The 20,442-nt window shown below is 40.8% G+C and overlaps 1 protein-coding gene across 1 annotated transcript in view; it reads left to right on the forward strand.

Moving 5' to 3' along the window:
* atp1b3a (ATPase Na+/K+ transporting subunit beta 3a) overlaps nt 1-15,576 on the forward strand; it is a 78,609-nt gene extending 63,033 nt beyond the window's left edge. Inside the window, 2 exon segments of the mRNA XM_028794671.2 lie at nt 10,360-10,446; nt 14,806-15,576. Of these exon segments, the coding sequence (XP_028650504.2) occupies nt 10,360-10,446; nt 14,806-14,973 (255 nt within the window). The 3' untranslated portion in view covers nt 14,974-15,576.
* Nucleotides 15,577-20,442: the final 4,866 nt, after the last annotated feature.

Genomic DNA, 20,442 nt, shown 5'->3' on the forward strand with positions numbered 1-20,442 from the left:
TACCAGTTCTAATAAACACACAGTGTTTAACATTGAAGACACGTGTGATCAAAATCTGAGAGGAGTCTTTCTGCATTTAATTTTGTTGCATTGAGTATGCCTTTTTGGGTTCATTCCTCGGTAGATTAGGGTATGCTTTTGCAAACACAGGCTTACTAAATTTTGGCTTGAGACTGCTTGATGCATGTAAGTTTATAATGAATCTGCAGTGCATTGTTTCACTCTACTAAATGCTTTATAGACATTTTGTAATTTAGAACATTTTTAATACTCTGACATTCTTTAGTCTTCCAGTAGGTAAAATTGGTATCTATCTGTCTTTCTTTTGTGTCCTTTTTTTATTTGATACACTTTTTGATTCCTCCCACCGCCTTATTTCTTGTGTTTTCCCTCTCACCATACCAACAAGTATGCTATAACCTAAATGACTTGATGAACATGAACAAAGCCCAAGGATGTGTGGCCTGACGGCTTCTGCCCCAAAGGAGAAGTGTGTTTGCCTGCCAAGCACTGTGTCTATCATACACACGAAGCACTTTGACATGCAGTGTTTAAAGTAAGAACTGACTAAATGTCCTCTATTCGCAGATGCTGCATTTTTATGTAATAGTAGCTCATTTGCACTTGTTTGTTGACCTCACTTGTAGTGTGGCTGCTTTCGTGATTTTTTTTTGGCAAAAATTATAGTCCCTCCAGAAGATAAACCAGTTTTTGACTTTGGCTAATTTATGGTGGTGTATTTTCTATTTTTGTATTTCCCATGTCCACTGAGGCTTTCAGAACAGTCTTCTATAAAATGCCTTTTTCTTATTCTTTGAATCTTTCATAAAAACACATTAATTAAACATACATATATTGTGGGACACTATAGTTACTTAGTTTAAAAATCAGTCCAGCAGAGTGACTCTCAATATTTAAGTATAATCAGTCTAGTGTCTTTTTTTCTTGTTTTTTTTTTTTATATTAGCATTTTATAGCAGATGGGTAATATAACTCACAAATTCACATACAGTATAAGGGTCTTGTAAAATTAATTATTCTCAGTATAATACCCAATTCCTAAATATAAATATTTATTTATTGTGAGAAAAAGTGGACCTAAAAAATGGTTGCTTACTATACAAAAATCAGATAAACAAGGGGGACCAAAGTGAAGGCATCAACATACAACAAAAAGTGTAAACAAAATAATGAACATCCATCCATCCATCCATCCATTTACCAACCCGCTGAATCCGAACACAGGGTCATGGGGGTCTGCTGGAGCCAATCCCAGCCAACACAGGGCACAAGGCAGGAACCAATCCCGGGCAGGGTGCCAACCCACCGCAGGACACACACAAACACACCCACACACCAAGCACACACTAGGGCCAATTTAGAATCGCCAATCCACCTAATGAATTATTATTATTATTATTATTAACCTGCATGTCTTTGGACTGTGGGAGGAAACCGGAGCGCCCGGAGGAAACACACGCAGACACGGGGAGAACATGCAAACTCCACGCAGGGAGGACCCGGGAAGCGAACCCAGGTCCCCAGGTCTCCCAACTGCGAGGCAGCAGCGCTACCCACAGAGCCACCGTGCCGCCCAAAATAACGAACATTACAAAATAAAAAAACAATTAACAATAAACCTCTGAGCCTTTCTATACAGTCTTAAGCTAACTACCCAAGTATGTTCCTTCCTACCTCCTGGACTCCTCTTTCTTCACTGGTTGGCCTTCTCTTCCTCCCGGCTGGGTGAGCCCTTGCTGCGGCTTCTCTTCTGACTCCCGGCTTATCTTACTGAGCAGATGGAGGTCTTTATAAGGTTAGTCCCAGGGTTAACTTTTGGGACAGAGACTACACTTCCAAAGATCCTCTGCAGGAGCCTTAACTATTACAGTGGGATAATGTTGCAGCCCTTACCTACCTGGAGGGTTATTATTCTTGTCAAGTTCATCACCAGACAACGTAAATACTAATAGGAATTATAAAAATTCAAACATAATCAGCACCCCAAACCTCAATAAGCCAAAGAGACTTATGAAAAAGAGACCCTTTAATAATCAAGAAGATTAATGAATACTTGCCAATTGCTGGAAAAAGCCTTGCAGCATTTCTTGTGTAAAAAAAAAAAAAAAACTTTTTTTTTTTTTTTAGCTAATATAAGACAATATTTTCAGATTCAGTTATAGAGCGTCCTGGGTATGACATTAATCTGCATCCATCCCTGCATGTGGGACCTCCAACCTGGGGGTTGGTGGCAGAATTGGCACTCCAGCCACCATAAACAAACCTCACACTGCTCCACTCCATCTGAACTAGTGTGGTGCTGAGGTGTCACCCGCTGCAGGGCTGCACTCGGGTCCTAATCTGGGATCCTGAGTTGGTTTGTCGTGTGGTGGATGTGCCAATGCACTGTATCAGTGCGTGCTCCTAACCTCAATTATAGATGATGGATTAGGATTCTTCAAGTTGAGCCAGATAAGTTGACACACGAGCAATATGCTATTGAAGATCTCGATAGATTTATTATGACATAATTTTATTCCATCTGGTATATTCCAAATAATGCCATTAGGGGATTAGAAAGGATCGTACATTTAAAAGTGTCTTTAAAAGAAACACATATTTCTCAAAATGTCTGTGTGTGTGTGACAGTCTCAAAATATATGTTCTAGCCAGGCCAGTTGTTGTTGACATCCTTATCCTGGCCCCGATGGATTTTAGACTTTTTTTTTTGTATGTATGATGTGAGATCTTTTTCTTATTGCTGCCTAAGGTCATGTTGCATACCGTGAGACTGAGTCTGGAAATTCTACCAGTATCTTTGTTAAAATTGTTTCAAGTCTAGGAAATGAAGGAAGGTGGAAAAGTCGGTCAGATTTCCTTTTTGATAAAGTTTCCAATGTCTTAGTAATGAAGCATTTTCACTGTCGGCTTAGACGTTGGTAAAGTTAACCTGCCTAATGGCTTCCTTAAATTAAACACTCTGTAAGTTAAAATAGTCTGAAATATACAATTGTCTTGTATTTGTGCAGCAGGGAACAACATTTCAGTGTTTTCTACAGTGGTTCCATATTTTAATCAAGTAATGCACATCTGGATAGCTAGTAAAGTTTGCTAATTGTTACTGACCGATGTAGTACAAAGCAGAACAGGTAGACAGGTTATGCAAGATGTCTTCTCCAAGTCTAACCAGGCCAGTATATTTTTGTTGCCTTCTAATTCCTTTCACAGTCTCAAAGTAAGTTTATTATAAACCAAACAGTACACTTGACGTTAGGTCATCTACTTTAGATCTTTGTAGAATTGTTTATATATATATATATATATATACAGTCCTTTTGGTTTACAGAAGTGAAATCATATGGCTGAAGCAATTTTTGTTAATTATATGGGCATGCTCTACAACAATATGCATTTTACTGACTTTAATTCAACAAAAGAAAGCTGCACACATGACAACTTATTAACATCCTACATTTAGAATAATTTTTAAGGTTGTTTGTGACTGGTAACCCCTAGATGTCTGAATTGTTCTAAAGCAATCAATAAAAGTGATCTAAAAGGGCATGATATGCTTTCAAATAGCTTCTCCACCACCATAAAACAGCAACCTTCAGGGTCTGATATTATCTCTGTAGTTACAAATTGCTTTGTTAATGAGAATTCTCACTACTTGAGTCTTCTTGCTATAAATAGAATGAATAACTTGGCCTTCACAAGCTTTTATATCTTTACATCTTGGTAACCTAAATGAGTTGAGGGTAATTGCTTGATGCAGTGAAATTCAAAATTGGGTAACACTAGATGAGAAACGTAACCATTTTACTGCAAGGCCTGAGATAAATGGCCACAATCACTGTGCTATATACATCAATCAGCCACAACTTTAACACCTCCTGCGTAATACTACGTAGGTCCCCCTAATGCTGCCAAAACAGCTCTGACCCACTGAGGCACCAAGACATTCGCAGCAGATTCTTTAAGTCCTGTGAGGTGGGGCCTCCATGGATCGGAAATGTGGATTGAGATCTGGGGAATCTGGCAGCCAAGTCAAACCCTTGAACTCTCTGTCATGTTCCTCAAACATTCCTGAACATATTCTGCAGTATGGCAGGGTGCATTACTGCCATCAGGGAATACTGTTGCCATAAAGGGGTGTACGTGGTCTGCAACATTGTTTAGGTAGGTGCTATGTGTCAAACTAACATCCACATGAATGCCAAGACCCAAGGCTTCCCAGCGAAACACTGCCCAGAGCATGCTGGCTTGCCTTCTTCCCAGAGTGCATCCTGCTGCCATTACTTTACCCTGGCTATCCACATGATTACAGGATTCATCAGACCAGGCCACCTTATTCCATTGCTCCATGATTAAGTTCTGAAGCTCATGTGCCCATTGTAGGCGCTTTTAGAGGTAGATAGGGGTCAGCATGGCCACTCTGACCAGTCTTTGGCTGTTCAGTAAACTGTGATCACTGTGTTCTGATACTTTCTGTCATGGCCAGTATCAGGTTTTTTAGCAATTTGTGCTAGAGTAGCTTTTCTGTGGAAAGTCCTCCCACTCTTCTGATGGGCTTTGCTCCCAAACCTCATCAATTAGCCTTGAGCACCCATGACCCTGTCACTGGTTGTCCTTCCTTGGACCACTTTTGGTAGGTACCAACCACTGCATGCTGAAAACACCCCACAAGACCTGCTGATCTGGAGATGCACTGATCCAGTCATCTAGCCACCACAATTTGGCCCTTGTCAAAGTCGCTCACATCCTTACGCTTGCCCATTTTTACTGTTTTCAGCACATCACCTTCCAGAGCTGACTGTTCACTTGCTGCCTAAAATATCCTCCACCTTTGACAGGTGCCATTGTCACAAGATAATCCGTATGTAATTCTGTATATTATGATTGTCTATATTTATAGCTCCTGGAAAATTGCAGTCAATAAACAAATGAGCTTCCAGCCACTTTTTTAACAATTCACAGAATAAGATATATATTTTGATGCGTTAAGAATGCTATTTATGTTTAGCCATTCCGTTTTAAGAATACCTGTGAACATGATTTATATTACACAATAACTTGTGACCATTTTCTGAAAGCACTGTAGGAATTAAAGCATTTCTCATTCATGCTATGTTGAAAAGATTCCTATTTGGATTTGGAATTTGAAAGAAAATGTAAATATAATCCTTGCAAAATCCTTTCCTTGCTAGTTGCTATAATTCTGATTTATTTGTAATCAAACGCATTAATAACTGTATCTTTTTTTTTAAAATAAAAATACTGCACTACATTAATTGCATTTTTAAATACGATTTCATGTTTTCGTTGTTCATTTTGATGACCCTCTTATTGCAGTACATAGCACGTTGCCAAAACCAGCAGAATTAGAAAGAAAGCAGTCTGGGATAGAGGGCCATGGCATTGTAGGGACCACTCATCCTTATACAGGGCAAGCCTGTTAGTCTCCACAGTTAATCTAATCCCATCCCTACATCTTTCAAATTTTGGGAGAAAACTGAGGGAGACCTGTAGAGAACGTACAGAAAGTGAAGAGGCTGAGATCTGAACCCAGGACCCCGGAAATGTGATGCATTGTCACTAAACTTGTGCTGCCCCAGTTTGGAGTGTGTGATTGTTTTTAACTATGTATATGAATGAAGAACACATTTCCCGCCCTGACAATTCAGAATTGTTGAACAATAGATATGTATTATATATACAGTATGTGTTGTGCACATGGCGGTTTTCAAAATGAAATTTCCTTAATTATTTTAACAGTCTCATGTATATCTTGGTACACATTTGCCTACACATTTTTGAAGATGCATGTGGGGCAGAAATAACACAACAGTTAGTAATCTGTTTAATTAATGGTTCAAAATGTTTTTGTTTATTAACTCCATGTTCCACTAATGTGATTTTTTGTTTATGGTTTATATAAAAAAGAAAACATAGCAAAGAGTTAAAAAATAATAATAAAGCAAGTATGTAGTTCCAAATATAAACTGAGTAAACAGACCAAGTAGGATGAGTAAAAGGTACTGCAGTCATAAATGTCAGAAAGCGACAACAATAAAAAACAAAAACCAAGCATTGCGGTCTTGTATGTGTCATTCTCTTGCACCTCAGTTTTAATAGTTAGACACATGTCTGGTGGACTGTAGGACCATTTACGGTATATTTACCTTAATAATTAAGCTTAGCAGCAACCTAAAAAGATCCTCTAGACTTGAGCATGTGGATGACAAGTTCCTATAGTGGCTGTTAAGCATTTTGTTTATTTCAGTCATTCATGTTTGCTATAATAGGTGATACAAAGCCATGGTCAGAGAGGTGCACAGTGGGAAAGAAAGCACATATGGAAATTAAAGGCCTCGTTGCATCATCTTTTAGAATTCAAAAGGCTGACAGGGGAATCAGAGAAAGAAAAGATTAATATTTAAAAATCATCGTTACAGGACAGTTGTTCATGCTGCCTGACCAAAAGCGTTTACAAGGATGTGATCATTTGGGTGAGTGTTATGTCACGATTAGAGAAAGCTTTGCTTTTTACCCTTTTAATTTGTTTTGACGTCTGACAGATGCATCAGTGAGTCAGAATTTGATTTCTTAGTCACCTGGCCATTTCCTCAGCTTTCATGATGCTACAGAAGAACTGTCATTAACTTTCTCTGAAAGCTCCAGATGAGTGAATTTGGCTATTAAAAATACCTTCGATGTACTGTGTGCTGGTTTAGCAAGCTACTTAACGTTACAGAAAAGATTGTTGCTACTTCACATAACCTTTAAAGCTGTGCAAACACGGGTCCATCTAGATAGATAGATAGATACTTTATTAATCCCAAGGGGAAATTCACATTCTCCAGCAGCAGCATACTGATACAAAAAACAATATTAAATTAAAGATTGATAATAATGCAGGTAAAAACAGACAATAACTTTGTATAATGTTAACGTTTACCCCCCCAGGTGGAATTGAAGAGTCGCATAGTGTGGGGGAAGAACGATCTCCTCAGTCTGTCAGTGGAGCAGGACAGTGACAGCAGTCTGTCACTGAAGCTGCTCCTCTGTCTGGAGATGACACTGTTCAGTGGATGCAGTGGATTTTCCATAATTGATAGGAGCCTGCTGAGCGCCCGTCGCTCTGCCTCAGACGTCAAACTGTCCAGCTCCATGCCAACAATAGAGCCTGCCTTCCTCACCAGTTTGTCCAGGCGTGAGGCGTCTTTCTTCTTAATGCTGCCTCCCCAGCACACCACTGCGTAGAAGAGGGCACTCGCCACAACCATATGCAAACATATGCAGTGTGTAGTGGATTTTGGTGTGTAAAAGTACTGGCCTGTGTTGACCGCCTGCCCTCCTAGTCACATAAAGCTAAAAGTAATTGAAAGGACCTGACTTAATAAAACATAAACTTGTTAACAGGCTTGTCCAGAACTAGTTTATGGCCTGCCAACATTTTTTAGATGCAGGGTTGAATGTATTTAGCTACTGAGCAACATCAGCGACAACTCCATTATTTTGACTGACGATGCACTGCTTTGCATGTATGAATGTCTGCCTGTTCTGACAAGTCAGCCTCGGTGTCACTTATGAAATACAGGTATTTATAAAAGCACCTTCTGCAGTCGCTAGTAGGCAGACACTCAGGAAAGACGTATCTTCCTATATTGCTCCTTTTCATTCATAATTTACATTTACAAAAAGGTTTACAAGATTAACAATATTAGCAGCTTCATTCTACTAACGTACAACAAAAATGCTGTTAGCTGATTGACCACAGGTTTGGCCACTGGTATCCAATGCTGAACTTAAGGCCTGTTTCCTTCATAGCTTTTTGCCGAGTCAAATTGTCAACTTTTCTTTGCTAGGAGTAAATTTAACCCTTTTCCCCCCAATTACAAGTCTTTCTACCAATACAAATCTCCCTCTGCCTTACTGCTTTCATTTTCCATAAATCGGCATTTAATTATTTTCCTTGAACTTGCTTTCAGGATGAAAACTCAACTGGTCAAAATGTTCCATATTTCGTCTCAAGGCAAAAACTTTGTGATGGTGTCAATATAATAACAGTGGCTTCTGCATGTACATTATACGTGAATATCAATTTTTTAACATTTATCTGTATTTTCTTTATTTTTTGCAAGATGGAGGCCAACCAAAATCATCTGATCAAAAATGTGGCAGAAATATAACTTTTAATATTAAAAAAATGAACAAAAACATAAAAGTTTCAGCTGAACAACTGGCTGACCTTTTACTGATTTAGTCCAGCATTTTCCAGTGTAACTACAACAAAAGACATACAGCTTCTGTGTTTCATTTTTATCATAAAGAAAATAAAACCTTTTGCAGACCCCAACAGTGAATGGTTTCCTGCTAATGGAGCTAGTTTTTCTCTGTTTGCAAGTTTAAATGCGTTTATAACTTTTGCTCTTAAAACCTCTATTTCTTTACCTCTAAGAGGATGTGTCACACAGCTTTTTTCCCCCCAGACGAGTTTGCATTTGACTTCCAGTTAGTCGTTCTTTGGTTGTCACGTCTCACAAACACACACAAGTAAGCCTCCATAGCTGACGGCAAAATTTAATCCTGCTTGATTTAATCGGAGTGAATCATGGATCGGTCTGACTGAACTGTGAAACCACACAAATGGCGGTCACGACCGCGTACCACATCTGGATCTGAAAATCACCGTAAAAATTGTGCCGTGTTACAGGGCCTGTAAAGAAAAATTGGGAGAGGTCTCCCCAAGACATTCTCGTATACTCAGATACGGGGATAGATATTTGAGAAGTAAACTGCAAGACAATGATTATATTTTATATTTATATAATTATATTTTTATATTATGTGCATTAAAGCATCATCAACAACAAATCAATAATATATTGAACAATTATTATAAAAGTAAAGTTGAATAAATCGGACTCTGCAGCTGCATGAATAAAAGGTAAAGTACCACTTCCGATTAACGAAAATAGCCAAAACGTTGATAGAAATCTGTTTTGTACCTAATTACTTGTATGCAAAATTTGGTTGACCTAAGTGAAAGCGTACTCAGGTTATTATGTTTACACACACACACACACACACACACAGACATAATTCCAAAAATTGTATTTTCGGACTCGGGGAGGTCTAAAATGTCGAGATTCATCAAAATCTCGAAATTGAATTTTTGGAGGATTACAATACTTTCACTATACTTAGTATACGAAAGAGTAAAAAAAAAAAAACTGCAGATAAAGTAAAATTTGACACAAAGAAATTCTTTTGAGTATTTTAAGATTAAGAAAAGTGTATCAGGAACACTAAGGCTGAAATTAAATATACAGAAACTGAAATCTTAACGGCTGTAAACGTGTTCCTTTCCTAAGTTTTCAAGTGTTGAAGAAGTTGACAACCTCCCATTGGCTACAGGGACAGTTAAGAAAGTGCTTAGTGCTTTTGGATAACATGGACAGAAATGCTGTTTTAAAACGGCTGAAAAAAAGTAAATCACCAGGACTGGATAACATTCATCCTGCAGTGTTTAATGTGATTATAAATACTGTCTATAAACTCTTAATGTCTATTTTTCAGAAGTTGCTGCATACTGAGGAATTTCCTGAAGATTGGATTGGAAGCTAACAAATGTTATCTAATTTTATTAAAGGAATGACTGGGCCAGCATTGGGCCAGTAACTATAGGCCAGCATGATGGGTAAATCAGTAGAAGCAAATGAACAACAAATGCCAAGAAAAGTTGCTGACATGGGGAAGATCGTGTTTTAAGCTCAATTCTATGAAGCAGTAAAAAAACAAAAACAAATTGGACCTTTGGGATGCATATAAAATAGTATTTATCAGAACTTTTTTTGAAAATCAAGATATGGGGACCTGACATGAGAGGTCAGGCGTCAAACATAAAGAAGCACTGAAGTGCTGTAGATAGCGGCCAAAGTGGCTCAAACACAGAATACAGACGGTTATGCTGCAGACGTTTTATTATTCACACAGACGGCCATAGATTATCACATAGTGTGGTAGAGTTTGGGGACCTGCAAAACTCACCTCGGTGAGGTGGAGAGACGAGCAATGGTGGGCCTGGCTTGTTGTCATCAGAATTGTTCAAATGCGGTAATGTTTATGCTACAGTTGGTATGTGACGCAGAAATGAGTAGCTTTGTCAGTCGCAACCTCGCACCACCTTTTAACATTACAAATGATACAAAATGTTGAACTTTCTGTTTATGTTAAGCATTTTACTTCATATTATCTCCTTAACCGTAATTGAAAAAGACATCGATCTGGCACCAGAATTCCTATTGTGGAGACTTTTAATTAATAGTGTGACTGTCTTTGTCATTTTCTCTGCAGAAAGATGATAAGCTGAGTGTGAACTATTTTCCAGAGAATGCAACATTTGATTCCATGTATTTTCCTTACTATGGAAAATTAGCTCATGTAAGTTGTCACCTTTTTGCCTCTTTTAAAAACTGAAAACCTTTGTATGTTTTTAATGGACCAGGATTGGGAATTTATTTTGAACAGATCAGAGATATGTTGCTATAAGGGATATATGACTGGCTTTTTAAATAAGAAGCATAGAACAAAATGAAACAACAACAAGCACCTTTGGAGCCACAAAATAAAGAAAATATAAATGCTTCAACATGCACAAGAATATGACAATTGTAAAAAAAAAAAAAACAAAAAAAAAAAAATGCAAATGGAATGTCTTATGGGCATACATACGTCACTTTGTGCTGTGTCTTCCGTTTGACAGTCCAGTTAGTACTGCAGTTAAATGCAGTTGGGTGTGTTGGCCATTTGTGAGGGTGGCAGGCAATCTCAGGGGAGAGTTATTTGGTACTGGCATGGGTACCTGGCACTTTGTAGGTGGGGGCACAAACTAAGTTTCATGAAGTAATACAGCCAGTCCAAATGGGGGGTCTGTGACTAATTTGGCAGAGCTGCAGTAGGCCGAGTGGAGCAGATTTACACAGCAGACAATCCCCCCTACACGGTCTGCTTTACATAAGAGATCAGATGCCTTACAGTAAAATGAAAAGGGGTTTGTTGCTTGTCCTACTAAATAATAAACAGTGTGGCGGGTAGCATTGCTGCCTGTGCAGAGTTAGCAACTTCATTTCTGAAACTGCTGCTCACTAACCTGAGAGAATATTTACTACAAAATTAAATAAACAAACACATTCTGTAAATAAATATGCAAACAAATGAATTACCTATGCTCACTTATCATAGTGTTTTTATTTATTTATCGTCACAGTACTTTGAATATGTTTTTGGGTATTAATGTACTCATAAACTTATTTAAGTATTTCTTCTTTTACTTCACTAACAAATGTGATGGTGCTGCACTGAGCAGTGTGTGCATTTCTCCTCCTTGGCACTCGTATCACTGCTATTCCAGGGTGGGTCTGAATTTCCATCTGTCACTTCCGGGGCATCAGCTATGGAGGCTTCATTAGGACAAAGATTTCCAAGTGATTTGTTGTTTTTGTAGACGTCCTTATTGATAATAAGCCCTCCTGATCTGACCTCAGTAGACTGGCGACAGAAAGAAACAAAACAGCAGCAGCCAGCCTGACCAAGACCGATATAAATAACCAAACTTGAGGGACATCAGCTGAGCCGCTCTCGAGCAATGCCTGGACAGACAGACAGGCAGGCATGTAGGCAGGCGTTTTTAACGTTATTTGTATTGATTTGGATACACAATAAAATAAATTAAAAACAGATGGCAACATAAAACCACAAGAGGATTTTAGAATAATTGTGTTTTTAATTTTTTATTCATAATGTATAAAATATGCAGCTTGATATAATTTACAAAGACATAATGTAATGTTTTTAATATTGTACTTATTGTTTATACAATTACAGTACGTATTTTTTAGTCAAAGGTGTTTAACACTAGAATTACCAGAGCCAACGAAAAAACTCGTAAATCCGGCCCACCTTAAATCCCTTCGCACTTCTCCGTCAGCGTTTTTATCTTCTAAATATGTCGATAAGCCCAAGCAGCCTGCTATACCTTCCTCCCCACCGCCTCAGAACGGGCAAGAAGTTCTCCCAGTTCCTGCCTTGATTGATTATCTGGGAGTGAGCTACCTAGAATTGTATGGGGAAATAAGTTGATGTGTGTTTTGTGTCTACAACAATCTATGTAAACACACCATTAAAACAAACATTTTTCATGTTTTAGTAATAAATAACAAAATGTAGACATGAACTGTATAATGTGAAGGCTGATGGCCAAATATCAAATGAACACTTTCACAAAAGGTTCAAGTAAAATACGCCAGCTTCTCTGGTGTAGCGGTAAGATCCGCTGACTTATAATCCGGAGGTCGTGAAAAAAAACGCTAACTTTTACAAGTACTATAAATTTGCAGTGGCTGTTACAGACACAAATGAAATGTATGTTTTTATTGTATAATATTAACAATAAGAGCAGCTCACTACTCAAAACAGTAAATTTGCCGGGGAGCCGGTTACGAGCTCACGACCTCCGGATTATACAGTGCATCCGGAAAGTATTCACAGCGCATCACTTTTTCCACATTTTGTTATGTTACAGCCTTATTCCAAAATGGATTAAATTCATTTTTTTCCTCAGAATTCTACACACAACACCCCATAATGACAATGTGAAAAAAGTTTACTTGAGGTTTTTGCAAATTTATTAGAAATAAAAAAACTGGAATAAGGCTGTAACATAACACAATGTGGAAAAAGGGATGCGCTGTGAATACTTTCCGGATGCACTGTAAGTCAGCGGATCTTACCGCTACACCACAGAAGCTGGCGTATTTTACTTGCACCTTTTGTGAAAGTGTTTATTTGATATTTGGCCATCAGCCTTCACACATTATACAGTTCATGTCTACATTTTGTTCTTTATTACTAAAACATGAAAAATGTTTGTTTTAATGGTGTGTTTACATAGATTGTTGTAGACACAAAACACACATCAAATTAGTTCCCCTTACAATTCTGGGTAGCTCACTCCCAGATAATCAATCAAGGCAGGAACTGGGAGAACTTCTTGCCCATTCTGAGGCGGTGGGGAGGAAGGTATAGCAGGCTGCTTGGGCTTATCGACATATTTAGAAGATAAAAGATGCTGACGGAGAAGTGCGAAGGGATTTAAGGTGGGCCAGATTTACGAGTTTTTTCGTTGGCTCTGGTAATTCTAGTGTTTAAAAGTAGGCTGAAAAATGATCATTCGCTTTAATTTTTATGATGTGCTTATTGTACATAAACAGTACTTTTTGATCCTGAATAGAAATGCACTATTACTTCACTTATAGTTCCAGTGTTTTATAAGAATCTAAAGAAATCTTGGCCACGTAAAAGAAATCAAAATAATGACATTTTTATTAAAGGTAGCCCAGCCACATACGTGCCCATATACAAGGGATCTAATTGTTGACTGTTGCAGAACACTGCCCTTTATGTATTGTATGTATGTATGTATATATATATATATATATATATATATATATATGTAATCTCCATCCATCTATTGTCCAACCCGCTGAATCCGAACACAGGGTCACGGGGGTCTGCTGGAGCCAATCCCAGCCAACACAGGGCACAAGGCAGGAACCAATCCCGGGCAGGGTGCCAACCCACCGCAGGGCACACACAAACACACCCACACACCAAGCACACACTAGGGCCAATTTAGAATAGCCAATCCAACTAACCTGCATGTCTTTGGACTGTGGGAGGAAACCCACGCAGACACGGGGAGAACATGCAAACTCCACGCAGGGAGGACCTGGGAAGCGAACCCGGGTCCCCAGGTCTCCCAACTGTGAGGCAGCAGGGCTACCCACTGCGCCACCGTGCTGATATATATATATATATATATAAATTGTTTTTTTCCTCCAAAAATAACATGGAACTGTCAAGGAATTGTAGTAGGAAAAATCTGAAGCACAAACATTGGCCTCCACCACTCACAGGTTTACCATTTGTGTAAATGTGTCCTGTTTAATAATGGCTGCTGAACAATATGCCGCTCAGCGTACCCCTCGGCTAACCAGACTGGCTCGGACTGTCTGTTCACTTCTTACCATCAAGGAACAAGGCGGCTTGAGCAGCTCTAAAATCCCACCAGCTCCCTCTCACATGAGTAACACATCCTGTAAAACTGGCGGAGGATTTCATAGGTGAAATAGTCGGTCACTGTCTAGTGCGCTTAGTCCTGAACAGGGTCACGGGGGTCTGCTGGAGCCAGTCCCAGCTAGCATAGGGCACAAGGCTGGAACAAACCCCGGACAGGGTACCAATTTAGGATCGCCAAGTCACCCAACCTGCAAGTCTTTGGAGTGTGGGAGTAAACCCACGGTCACATAGGTAGAACATGCAGACTCGAAGCTGGGAGGACTCAGGACATGGCAGCAGTGCTACCACTGTGCCACCACGTCGCCCAGATAAAATAGTGACATTCCTAAATGTGAATGGCAAATACAAGTCCAAATTAAACCAACTTGAGGTTCCATTTATAAGGCGAAGAAAAAAAACAAACAGTAAAGCGTCCATGCTTCACAAATGCTTTCTTTGTGTTCACACTGAGTAGTTAATGTCTTGAAATTCCAGCATGGCATTCACAAAAAAAGTGAATGAAATGAATTTCACAACTAGGGTCGAGTTCCCTTCGGGTGGGCTTTAGGAATTTCAAATCCGACTGTGTGCAGGGTCCAGGTGGGGATGAATGTTGTTTGACCGTGTCGTCCCTCTCGCTCATCTTCATGTACCTAACACGTCCTCTTGTGTGTTTTGTGACAGGAGGGCTATGTGCAGCCCCTGGTGGCTGTTAAACTGTTGCTCAACAGTTCTGATTTCAATAAGAAGCTGTCCGTGGAGTGCAAGATCGAAGGGTCCAACCTGCTGAACAACGATGACCGGGACAAGTTCCTGGGTCGGGTAGCCTTCCAGGTCAAGGTCACTGAATAGCAGCAACGGGACGTCTGCAAGATGCCAGTATTGTGGTGGTGTTAATTTTCAATCAGCTGGACCTGCCATTCTAGGACATGAGACCACTTTTGGAAAGCGGGGTTAGAGCTGGGTGGCAGTGATGGTAGCATGAAGAGGTGCTTCCAGGTCTTAGTTTTCAACCCCCTAATGTGTTGCTGCCTGCCTGCCTTGCCCTCGGTTTCCCTGACCAATTCAGACCCTCCTTGCCTTCCTCCGTCCCCGTCTAACCTGTACATGAGCGTATTAAGACATCGTGCCATGGTAGGAACATGTAAATATATCTGTTAAGTCAGCCATTGAATTGAGTATTATGGTCCTTTCTCCTGTTGTGATGTGAATTATATCCCCAGTGAGTGTTGCTTTTGTGTGCCGTTTCTTTGTACATATTTAATGGATGAACACTGGTTTAACTGTCATATATCACAATATCAGAACATGTAAGGGATACAGTGGCACCTGAAACGTTTCCGTGATTTTAATAGCTAACTAACCTCTGCAAAATGTCAACGTATATGCAGATGCCTTAAGTCCTGTATGGGGGGAGTGGGAGGAGTATCTTAAAAATAAAATGATTTTAAGCTATCACTGTCCATTTGTTTCCTTGAGAAGGCCACCGTGATGATTTGACCAAGTGGCTAGAGAGTAGCATTACAAAATAATCTTTATTTAGGATGAGCAATTTAGCAAATGCGTACCTTGAGAGGTGCAAAGCTTACTGATTCTGCCCATTGGAGAGCAACATGTCATTCAGAGGGGGGGTCCCAAAGCATCTCAAGGATAAACCTGGATTTTGACAGGTTGAGACTGGCCATGGCATCTCAGCGGCTTCATCACCCACTCTCAGAACTGAGCGGAAGATGAGAAAGTGATGGTGATTTGGAGGAAGACCTGCGCAGGACCCTCAGTCGGGCTCTTTAACTTCTTGGACATTCACGGTTACCTCATTGGCTGCATGTCCTCAAGATTGATGGTGTCAACCAAAGAAGGAGCAGTGCAGCTGAACAATGAAGGGTCGTCTCTCTGATGTCAGTTGTCTTGATGGATGTCACTCCCGCCCTCCTCAATGGAGCGACATGGCGTCACTGGGATTGGCTTGTTTTTAAACTGGTGTAGCTGTTTGGGTGCCTCATGCGCTTGAACCTCCATCTGCTCATCAATTCTTACAGTGGCAGAATCAGTTTATTTAAAAAGAAAATATATTACCTGTTCTGTTTCACTCACATTTTAAAAAGTATTCCTATTAGACATATTGAAATTATTTCTTCAACTTACGGACTCGCCCTTTAGCTGTTAGCGGGTCACTTGTTACAATGCGCCGATGCATGGCGGCCTGTGAAGTGAGAAGGCTGAATGGCACCTGAACGCTCAAGGCCTTTCTTCTGCAGGTCTGCACTCTCAGGGGTCCTGCTTTGATTCTTTGTGACGTGGGCTCAATTTAGGTCTGCTGCAGGCAGGAGAAGGTGGGCAAGGAGTAAGAAGAGAGTTTGAATCACCTGCTGTGTTTATTTATTGTATGATAGGGGACAGCGTTCTCAGCTACACCTCTCAGTTTGACGCAGTGTGATGGACATCAACACAGAGTGGCGCGCCATGTGTGAGGTTTCAATGAGGCGCTAAATGAAAAATAGCCATTTTAGAGACATTTACATGTGCAAAGGGCACTTGGACTTACAGCAATGTCCAGCATTCATCACAATACATGTGTTAGCACATAATGGCCACCTCCATTACCAAATGACTGACTAACTGATGTTCAGAAACGCAAAAGTGACCTAAAAATGAAAATGTGCGAGTTGTATTTGTCAGGATATTTTATACTGAAACAGCAGCCAGAAATGGCAATTCCCTGTCAATACCATATTAGATTACCGCAGCACGCGAGAAAGAGCAAAGCAGCCATTGTGGAAGAAACTGCGAGAAAGGTGCGCTGGGACGACTGATGTTTCTGCAGAGAGCTGTCACAGAGCGTGAATAAGGTGGCCTCTGGTTTGAGATCCCAGTCCCTCGAATGTGGATGACAACCTTCAGTCTTTACTGCTGGAGAAACTCCTACTTTGGAGTTGACCTTTTACTGTTAGGTGTCAAAGTTTGTCACGGACTGCAGAATAAGCATTACCAAGTCCTAACTGCAATTGTCACATTTTGAAATTAAATGTTGAGCTCTTTTTTGATTGACTGTTTATGATTCCCATCTTCAACAGCAGCATCCTGGAAGGTGCGCCAAGCGACCCCATTAACTCGGGGATTTGTCTCATGCTGTTCTTTGTCCAAGACTCTGGCTATTCAGACTTTTGCTGACAATTCCCACATCTTGGACTATTAAATATGGACATTGACATGAAAAGAATCTTTGGTGAAGTTGACTTGATCCGTACTAAACCGCAGAATTGCGAAAGTCAATTATTTTCTGTGCAGGGTTGTGTGTTTGCTGACTGACATGACAGAACAAAGTGCTACTTGGTCCAAACAATCCAGTCAGCTGTTAAGTACAAAAAAACAGAACATGGAAGAACGCTGGCCATGGACGTGTCCTGGTGGGCTGTGGGTGAGGCTGGCTGGCTGGATTGAAAGGTGAAGTGTGCACCACTGGCGGCAACTAGCAGTTATAGGCAGGAACTGACAATACAAGTTTAACTTTTTCTCAATCTTACAAAACAGGTGATTATTAATAGAGTAAGGAAAAGCAAATGACTGAGCCAGATCATCCAACCATCTCTCTAGCAAAGCAGGAGAAAAGACAAAGAAATTCCTCATTTTCAGTAGTGAGCAATACGACGATTTATCCGCGCTAATTTTTCAACACAAGAAACGTAACTAAGATGTGTCAAGACCAGTAAAGAGAGCGCATGTCGTGTGACCGGTCCAGGGACCATGTCAGTAAAAAGCAACTCCTTTGTGTTAACCGTGCGACTACAGAGGCTGAATTAAACACAAAGGAACTGTGTATGTGCATATATAAAAATACCAAATACGTATGACAATAAACTCTCACAGGAGCATTCTAGACAACATCTAAACTATCGGCACACACACAGGCTCCCAACCTGATGCTCCTGGCGGCCCACATTTGCTACGTGTACTAAGAATAACTCGACAATGAGAGAAGACCCAACGGCGGTTTTTCTGCAAATTGACTTTTTGCAACTTGTCTTTAGAAACGTGTGGCTGGGCTCAGCTTGTTATTCTTCTGACAACCACTCGGCCTCCACTGCCACAAGCCGACTGTCCCGTCTGGGCCTCCTTCCGTCACAAAAGTGGCCAGCTTTGCCTGGCAGAATCAGAAAGTGCCTGTAAGTCATCATTTATTTGTGCTGCTCTTTGTCTTTCATGTTATAGGACCCAACACACAGTGTGGTAGAAAAAGAAGAAGGAGGAGGAGGAAACGGCCTTACTCTCTAAATCGGCCAGGAGTAGCCATATTACTACACCACACACCTTATTTTCTTAATGACCTTTAACCCCATGATGGTTGAGTTGAACTTTGATGTCAAAACATTCGCTCAATACGCAACATAACGTTTTCTAATACACATCTAAAAATGAAACCATGGAATGGCGTGAACCTCACCTTCTCGGGTGCATGTGGTCCGGTGGCAGTGGCAGGACTCGGTGACAAGCATCAGGTCCAGAAGTGGCTCCAGTTCAGTGTTTGGGAAATGTCATTGGGCTTACAGTGCCACCTCAAAGCTACAATGACAACAAAACAACAATTAGAAGACTCAGTGACAACACAAGAGAATAACTTTCAGCCCAGGTGTTTCTGGTGTTCCAACCCTTATCTATCTATCCCTGTGTCCTCAGAGAATGCAGACTTGGGGCCACCATTCAAAACTCCCAGGGCTGAGCAGGTCAATAGTGGTGGTGCTCCAGTATATCTGGGGTACAACGATTGTGAGGTGTCAATGCCAGGGTCCTAAATTTAAGATAATAAAGTGTTGGCACAATAATTCAGTCTGTGATTAACAAAGGGTTTTGCCAGCCACAGTGCTAGAAAACTATCTGGTAACAAAGAACTTTCTTGACATTTCTCCTGGCAGAGCTATCTCATAGACTGATACAGCATAAGAGTGAAAACAAAAAGCAAGAATTGTTGGTTCATATTAATAATTAGCAGAAACACAATCTCTATGGTGCATGTCTAAATAACATCTACAGTAAGAAGCTTTTGGATCACACATAGAGATGCACAGACTGAACTTCATGGCTGCCTACAGGATCCACTGTAGACATGGGTGGGGGGTAAGGGGGGGTTCCTGTAGACACAGGCAACAACCACTTGTGAGATGGAAACCATGGCCACCAGATTCATGACGCAGCAGCCCTTTATTCCCAAGCCCTGGGCTTCTAAAGATCTCCGTTTAAACTTGCTGAATTTCATTTGTTCAAGCCGAGTCCCACAACAAGCTGTTTCATCTCATCAGACACAAACTGCCAAAATGAGGCCAGTGCAGTAAAAAGGCTTTGACAGTAAAGGGTTAAGCAGAGCCCTCGCTGATGATCTACCACTAATTAACAGCGCTGGCCACAACGGCATCATTAAAATCACAAAGGGCCTCCGAATCAAATGATTACACGCGAGCGTCGGCAGACACAAAGGCCTACAGTCTGAGAGCTGCTGTGGGCCTCGGTCCTTCCAGTCACTTTGTGACAAGCCCACAGATGAGAGCTGGGATGCCTGTAAGATTTTCAAGATGTGCTGCAGAAAAAGCACTGAGAAGGACTCGGTCACGTGTTCCCCTGTTTGGTCTCATGAAACTATCCGAGACCCTCAGCACCCACACTTGCTTTGAGGTCTCCTGTGAAGACAGTAAAACGTTTCAAACTGCACAAAGGCTCCTTGACCGTACTGCTGCTCCTAAATGCCCTTGCGTGTTGTGGCATAAACTGGCTGAAGGGGCTTCAGATAGCAGGCCAGCACACTCAGAACTCCATCTGTGCAGACGTCAGATCTTTTGCTAATGTGCCGGTGACCATAGCTAAGGTGAACTGCAGCAAGTGATTGCCATGTCCACGCCACATAAAACTCACTGCTGGGATGTCATCACGAATTACTCTTTCACTAAAATCATACATGGATGGAGAAACCCAGACATTGTTTCAAATGGATTTAATCATTGATTATTTACGGAATTCTCGGCGTTAACTTGCAAATGACTTGCCTCACTCCAGCCGTGCCTGGCCAGCAGTAGTCGATGACTCTGAGCGGACTATAGCCGAGCAGTCTGTGCTGCTTCCTGAGTGCCATTATGAACAATTCTGCACATCATCTCCTTGACACACTAACACTGAGGACTTTCAGCCAACGAATTACTCAGCAGAAGCGTGTGAAGAAACGCTACTTTATACCATCAGGCTCTAATACACCTTTATAACGCCTCACTGGGACTGCTCTCTGACGTTTTTGTGGGGGGAATGGGGAATGGGGGGGTGCTGTTATAATATTTCTAC

This window comes from Erpetoichthys calabaricus, chromosome 2 (assembly GCF_900747795.2).
Source record: "Erpetoichthys calabaricus chromosome 2, fErpCal1.3, whole genome shotgun sequence".
NCBI classification, from domain to species: Eukaryota; Metazoa; Chordata; class Cladistia; order Polypteriformes; family Polypteridae; genus Erpetoichthys; species Erpetoichthys calabaricus.